The sequence below is a fragment of the Oryctolagus cuniculus genome, chromosome 15 (assembly GCF_964237555.1).
Source record: "Oryctolagus cuniculus chromosome 15, mOryCun1.1, whole genome shotgun sequence".
Taxonomy (NCBI): domain Eukaryota; kingdom Metazoa; phylum Chordata; class Mammalia; order Lagomorpha; family Leporidae; genus Oryctolagus; species Oryctolagus cuniculus.
In genome coordinates, this window is record NC_091446.1 from 60,689,931 (window position 1) to 60,697,950 (window position 8,020).

The following is an 8,020-nucleotide window of genomic DNA, read 5'->3' on the forward strand; positions in this document are numbered from 1 at the left end:
TGCTCCTCTTCCAGTCCAGCTCTCTGCTGTGGCCTGGGAGGGCAGTGGAGGATGGCCCAAGTGCTTGGGTTCTGTACTCACATGGGAGACCAGGAGGAAGCACCTGGCTCCTGGCTTCAGATTGGCACAGCGTGCCACCGCAGTGCGCCGGCTGCAGTGGCCATTTGGGGAGTGAACCAGCGGAAGGAAGACCTCTCTCTCTAACTCTGCCTGTCAAAAAAATATATATTATTTTTTTAACAACAAATCATATACAACTTTTTTTTTCACCCAAAGTATCATGGAAATCCTGCAAAACATATATATCTAACTCCTTTTTAAATGGCTACTTAGGATTTATTTTGTGGACCCCATTAATTATATAATCATTGTTTCTCTTCCTTTGATAATTTAATGAATTAATATGTAGCAAATTATTTTTACATATAAATGTGGGCATTTCTACTTTCTTAAGTTCCTAGGAGTCTGCATTTTGTAAACATATCATTACTGCATTGGGAAAAAGGATATTTTCCCCTTGAAACATTAGTTTGATTTATATTAAGTCTTTAAGAGAGTTAAAGCACGTTGTCTCCACAAGTGAACTGGTGGTATAAACCAGTAAGCCACAGGTTTCCTTTCTTTCTGGCTAAACCAAACAACAGATTAGGAACATTATTGCTTGACATTCAATTGAAAATTTTAATTTGCAGAATCTTGAGAAATTTAATTCCTTAAAAATTGCTTATAATGCAGTTTTTTTGAAAGGCTTCTAGCAAATCATTGAAGACGTTTAGAGCAAAGGGAAGAGAAAATAATATTTGAATATCATCAACAGTGCCATCGCTGTTATCAAGATTAGGGGGACAGAGGTGAACAAGTCATTGCCACCTACAGAAAGCGCACAGCTTAGTTAAGAGGCCAACAAACATAGCCACGTTGAACTAAGAACAAAGTGTAAATGCTCCCTGTTAAAAGAGATGTGGAGTTAAGAGTGGCGGGCCATGTGGGAGAAGACTTGTATTTTTGAGCTGCATCTTAACAGGTAATTGAGAGGAGAGGAGCAAGGTGGGAAAAGGGGAATGAATGTAAAAAGCAAAAGTCACCAAACGGTAACATTGGCATTGGCTTGGCTGAAGATCAGTAGATGTGTTAGATAACGGGCTATCATAGCTTAAATCTACAGCTCCCAGTAAAAGAACACACTGTTAATATTTAAAAAAAAAAAAAAAAAAAAGTTGGCTTTTCCCTTTTGTGTGACTTCTCATAAAAGTCATAATTTACACAGGAACACGCTAGCCATTTTAGTTATATAGAAGAGTTTTTCAGAGAACTTAACTGTTTCTGACTAGACTACCGTTGATACTGGATCTGAGAACAGGTCTTGTCCAGAAAACATCAGTTAATTTTTGAAAGCAAATCTTTGAGGTGCTATTGTAAAGATCTGAAGAGCGTGTTATATTTTAAAGGTTAACCTATTGTATAAGTGTTCCTCAGTAATGTGTTGTTTCAGGGTAACAGATGGATGTACAATGCCTTTGGTAGAAATCCAGGTCCTTTTTGAAGGCAATAATTCTGTTATTTCTAATATCTTTAGGACACAGAGTCTGGCATCTAATAATTCGGTCGTTTTGGATGGACTGAAAAGCAGACAGAATTTTCTACAGAACTTTGAAGGCACAAAGAGCAGTCAGACACTCACATCCAATTCCTTACCACAACTAACTGCTGTCATAAATGTTTGATTTTCTTTTGAAACTTTTTTGTAAACATGTAGAGCATTACTAGTCTTTCAGCTGAGTGTGTAAGAATCCTCTAAAAAAATCCTCCTCTAAGGCTAAGCTTATATCCTATTAGCTTCAATAAATATTTTGTTCTAATGACTGGCTTTCCCCCTTTTTTGATATTTTAAATAGTTTTAAAGCTTCTTTTACAAGGCATATATTGGGTTGTTTATAATAAAAAATGTTGAATCATTGGTCCTTTTCCAATAAGTATAACTTGAATTTTCAAATGTTCATTAGTTTACACATATGATACTAATTTACTACCCAGTAGTGAATTTCTTTATCTAAATTCTTATGTTAAATGGGTCTCATCTGATTTCATTACAAAATCCAAAAAACTGTGTTTTAGAGTTGCATAGATACTTTTCAACTATAGGTTTTTGTCATCAGAGATACTTATATGAATGTGTTGGCTACTTTGCCACAAGCATTGACCAGCTTGCATGTGAACAGATGGCTCCAAATGTGACAGACTGATAATTTCCCAAATGCCTGAAGTAGTTAGCCGACTCATCCTATTTCTGTAGCTCCCCCTGCATTTCAGGCTCTCTCCATAGCATGACTGTGATAAGTCAGATGCTGGAGATGCAAGGGAAGCAGAATGGTCAGAGCAACTTGTGAGTGAATTCAGTGAAAAAACAGCTGGTAGACATTTAGCAGTTCATCTACATTTGATCCACTTCCTCTTGTGATAAGGCCAGAATTTCTTCTGTCAGGTCTTTTTAAACAAAGTGATGGGATGGTCGACTCTCTTGAGTTTGGGAACATGGAGCAAACAAGACTGATTTCAGTATATTTGGTAGATGAGGGTGCTGTTTTGTGGTCAAGGAGTGATTTTTCTAAGAGGTTTCTAGGAATGGTCAAAGTCTAGATCTCAAGGATGATTGAATAATTGAAGTGTCTCTCTCACCGGCAAGGGCCAGAGTAAACTCAGCACTTGGCCCTCTGGGAGAGCAGGAAATCAGAGGTCAGATTCACTGCTTTGTTTTGCAGAGGTCAGCCCACTCAATTCCTGTATGTTGGTTTTCAGTGGGCCCTGGCCAGCCTACTATAGCATTCCATTAAGAGAAGCTATGGGTCAGAGTACTAAGAGGGAGTCATCTGGCATAGAGAAGATATGTTGGGGAGAGGTAGAGGTGGAGGCAGAGGTGTTGTTTTAGGGATCTTATAGCACGGAATCACCACCCGTGAATGGAAGTTAGAAGAAAGAAAAAGATTTCAATTTAGTATGAAGAACTTCCATCTAATAGGACTAAACTACCTGATGATGAAAAATAACAAAGTTCCCATTGTTTAGGGCATTCATGCTGAAGTTAAAATCCTGTTACTGATATGTTGTAGATGGATTTCTGATATTTGCTTAACAGGATGGCTGGACTTGGTGCTTTTGAAGGATCCTTCCAACTCTAAGGCCTTATGCTTATATATTCAGTGAACATCTTGTGAAATATTAAACTCATGCAAGATTCCTGAATGTTGCTTCCCACTCTCCATTTAGGCATTTAGCCCTGCCAATCTTTGCCAAATGAGTACCAGCAACCATGTTTCAATTTTGATTTTTGGACTAAGTCTGGTTTCTTAGTAGAGTGAGTAATTCAAAGTCTTTTGTGTCTCTTGCCATATCTAGGTACCAATGAAGACCATCTATCATAATGGATGCATTATGATGCTAATTGGAGGTATTGGATGAAACCTGTTAATAAAGTAACTTCTCTCCTCCTCCAAAACTTGTAACCAAAGATATTAAAAATGGGAATGTGTGCTAGTAAGCTATTGTTTGGGAGATTATGCTCTAAAATAGCTCATCTGCACTTTTTTCTCAAGAGTAATGTTTTTGTATGTAGAAACTTGAGTTTTTGATTTCTTTTCCCCACTGATGTCTGTTCTCCAATGAAACTGTCCTCTTGAGATGGCTTGATGATCTGAGCTTTTGAGTCAGACAAATTTGAACCCCAATTCTTGGTAGATGTGTAATGGAGCAAGTTACCACACTTCTCTGATTTAGTTTTATCTTCTGTAAAATGGGGGACAGTAGTATCCACCTTAAAGGATTGTCGGGAGATATGGGGAATAATCTATTCAAATTACCTAATGTATGAGGTACCTAATGTTGTTACAAACATATGTATGTATATTTTAAAATATTTGTATAGTCACAAAAGTTGCCTAGAAAGGTAAATACATAGCTCCCTATACAATTTTTGCAAGGTTGTCTGGGAATTTCACCATTAGGTAATGATTACAGAAAATATCTTCCATCAAAAGCCAGGTATGCCTGGGGAAGGTAGTACCTCTTTAGTTGTCAGTTAATACCTCATTCTAGGGCCGGCACTGTGGAGTAACGGATAAAGCCGCCGCCTGTAGTGCCGGCATCTTATATGGATGCCAGTTTGACTCTGGCCGTTGCAGCCAATTGGAGAGTGAGCCAGTGGATGGAAGACCTTTCTCTCTTTCTGCCTCTCCTCCTCTCTCTGTGTAACTGACTTTCAAATAAATAAATCTTAAAACACACACACACACAAATACCTCATTCTATAGACAGGAAGAAAATAAACCAAGAATAGGTTTACTGTTGACATATAACATGGCACCATTCATCTTCTCTCATTTGGGATCTCAGACTCTAGGAATCCTCAGAATAGCTGGGTTCTCTGTAAGCTATTTTCAGTATTTCAAACATTCCCGTAAAAATTGTCATTTTCTTTGCCCAAGTCCTGACTATCTAAAACATCAGGGTTTTGTTGTTTTTTTGCCAGTGGTTAAAACTACACCAGCTCAGTAATGCAACATTTATCTCATACTGGTAGGATACCATTAATCTGCATTTGTGTTTTATTCATAGATTAGAAGAATGACCATGTGTCAATCATTATTAAATGCAATTTAGCAGGCAAAATGTTTCAAAATGTCAGATCCATTAGGAAAAATAATGGGAACCATGAGGAAAAACAATGGAAAGAACCCATAGCAGTGAAAAATTGGGAACCACTGTGGTTTAGGAGAATGGGTATTGTCTAAGGGATAGATAAGAGAGATATAAAATGAGAATGAGCAAGCCAAAGACAAGCTCATGGCTACCTTGCTGGCCTCTAAGAAACCTTTAAGTTTTTGAAACCTTAGCACTTTGCCCTCTGTAGCACGTGTAGCTTCCAAACATTCTTGGGTAATGGTGCCCTCTTCTGGCACAGCTGTTGTCATTCAGCAACCCTCTCCCCTGTCCCTTGATTCAAGGTAATTGACTAAAGAGGGAGTGACCCCCTCCCAAGGTTAAACATATAAAAAGCCATTCCAAAGATTTGGATTAGAAGCTCCATACATAAATATGTGCTAATATGTTGAAATCTCTTCCCACAGTCAAAACCTCAAGCTAACCCTCTGTACCTCAGTTCTTTTTGTTTCTTAACACTTATTTGAAGGCCTTACACAGAGAGAAGAGACTCAGAGACTGAAAGTTTCCATCTGCTGGTTAATTTCCTAAATGGCTACAATGGCCGGGGCTGGGCCAGGCTGAAGCCAGGAGCTTCATCTGGGACTTCCACGAGGGTAGCAGGGGCCCAAACACTTGGGCCATCTTTCAGTACTTTTCCCAAGCCATAAGCAGGGAGCTGGATCAATAGTGGAGCAGCTGGGACTTGAATCGGTGTCAATATGGGATACTGGTGTTGGAGGCAGTGACTTAACCCACTAGGACAAGATGTGGGCTCCTGTACCTCATTTCTGTAGTGCTGTCAGTATTATTGTCCTAACTTGGCTAATAGATTTAGAATTTGAGTTGACTAAGGCCACTTGGCTAGCAATGGGAGAAATAGCTCCTGCCTTCCCATTCTACTATCTGCTTCTATTTTACTTTCAAAACTCGTTCTCTGACCACCCCATGTCTCTTTTGATCAATTTATAACTGTCCCTTAAACTATTTCCATGTCAGCATTTAAAAATGATGGTTTATTTCCTCATCACTTAAGAGATGCAGATGGCAAAATGTTATAGTTGATGGCTCTTTTTATCTTCCACTTAAAGAGATTTGCAGGGCAGTTACAGAGAAAGAGAAGGAGAGACGGAGAGAGAGGTCTTCCAGCCGCTGGTTCACTCCCAAGTAGCCACAATGGCTGGGGAAAGGCCAGGAGCCAGGAGCTTCATCCAGGTCTCCCAAGTGGGTACAGGCCCAAGAACATGGGCCATCCTCCACTGCCTTACTAGGCACATTGATACGGAGCTGTTTGGGAAGTGGAGTAGCTGGTCTTGAACTGGCACCCATATGAGATGCTGGCGTTGCAGGCTGCAGCTTAACCCACTGTGCCACAGTGCTGGCCCCACTTTTACTTTAAGAGGTCTAGAGATATAGATAAGCTGGTTTACTCCCCAAAAGTCCTTAATGGATTCTGGGAGTTGGGAACTAAATCCACGGTCCCTTACATGGGTGACAGGAACCCAATCATTTGAGCTATCACTGCTGTATTCCAGGGTCTGCGTTAGCAGGAAGCCATGGGAGCTGGGCCCTTCAAATCCAGGTCCTCTGACATGCGGTGCAAGTGTCTTTACTAAACTGAATGCCCACCCCTTTCTATTTTTAAGACAAATTTTAAAAAATTTAATTTTACCTTCAACTTACTATGAAGTAAAAATAAAATCTTGCCTTCTCATTTTATCTTCATTTATTTATTTATTTGAATAGGGGAGACAGCAATCTCCCATCTGATGGTTCATTTCCCAAATGCCCACAAGAGCCAGGCTGGGCCAGGCTGAAGCCAGGAGCCTGGAATTTAATCCTGGTCTTCCACGTGGGTGGCAGGGACTCAACCACTTGAACCCTCACCTGTTGCCTACCCATGTGTGCATTTGCAGGGAGCTGGAACCAAGAGCAAAGCTGGGACTACAATCCAGGTACTCAATGTGGGAATCAACCAATGTGCCAAATGCTCACTTCCCCACCCCACCAGAGTTTTGAAAATAACCAGCAGGCCAAGTTTAAGAATAATTGTCTTGTTTTTGTATCTTAAAGGTCAGAGAGTTTAATAAGCTGAGGCCAAAGGCAAGGGAAATATTTGTAGGACCTTCAAATAGAGTAGTAGCTAAAGCACTCAATCCTTAAAATTTTTGAGAGAATTCTATCAGTGACTCTGGTAAGATATCTGGAAAGATGTTCTAATAAGATTTTTAATTACCATGCATAGTGTACCTTCCTCCTGTCCCCAAATATCATTAGCCATGAATCTCTGGAGACTTATAGAGGGAACAAGTATGAAAGCTTCCGCATTTACTAACTTTTCTAGTTGGCTGAGGTAAGATGAGGTACACTGAAAAAACAGTAATGTGGGGTGCACTTTTTTTTCCAGCAAAGTCAGTTTTGGTTGAGTCAGTCATGTGTCAGTTTATTCTTGTCCTCTCCACAGCAGTCAGGGATCGGGTTCTGTGAGTTTCGGGCATAGAGTTTGGGGCAAGAGACTGCAGTGTTTAAGTCTCAGATTATCATCCTTTAAAACTAGTACACTTATTTATTTATTTATTATTTTGGACAGGCAGAGTGGACAGTGAGAGAGACAGAGAGAAAGGTCTTCCTTTGCGTTGGTTCACCCTCCAATGGCCACCACGGCTGGCGCACCGCACTGATCCGAAGCTGGGAGCCAGGTGCTTCTCCTGGTCTCCCATGGGGTGCAGGGCCCAAGCACTTGGGCCATCCTCCACTGCACTCCCTGGCCACAGCAGAGAGCTAGCCTGGAAGAGGGGCAACCAGGACAGAATCCGGCACCCCGACCGGGACTAGAACCCAGGGTGCCGGCGCCAAAAACTAGTACACTTATTAGTCACCTGAATTCAAACAGTGTTGGCCTTTCCCTTCTCAGATGTGCTGTTGGGACCTCTGATACGTAAGTGAATACCGAAAATATTTTTGATTTCTGAGGAGCTGAAACTTTCTGACCTTTGACCACAAGATATTAACATCTGTTCCTTTTATCCCAGTTTTACATAGTGATTTGCTATCCATGTCTACCGTTTCTGTGCTCATCATCACACCCTTTGTAGGGCTAGAGACTGATTTAACACGGTAGAATGGGGAGTGGGAGCGAAGAGTGGGACTAAATTAGGATTGTGGAAAACACAGATCCAGAGATGCGTACCTATTCTCATAACCTAGGGAGATGCATTCTTCCATAATCAGTAGCTGAACACTCCTTGTGTTTAGTACTGAATCCATAGTTACTTTTAGACTTTATTTTTTTTCACCTCAAGTCAATCCCTAAATCATGCAGAAGACC

General features: G+C 40.5%; 1 protein-coding gene across 3 annotated transcripts in view; it reads left to right on the forward strand.

Annotated features, from left to right (window-relative positions):
- Positions 1 to 1,862, forward strand: part of STOX1 (storkhead box 1) — a 38,011-nt gene extending 36,149 nt beyond the window's left edge. For 2 of the 3 annotated variants that reach the window (XM_002718450.5, XM_008270038.4), the window contains one exon: positions 1,577 to 1,862. In XM_002718450.5, coding sequence (XP_002718496.3) covers positions 1,577 to 1,724 — 148 coding nt within the window. In that variant the 3' untranslated portion in view covers positions 1,725 to 1,862. The remainder of the gene's footprint in view (positions 1 to 1,576) is intronic. The other variant, XM_008270037.4, reaches the window with a different exon arrangement.
- The last annotated feature ends 6,158 nt before the right edge of the window (positions 1,863 to 8,020 follow it).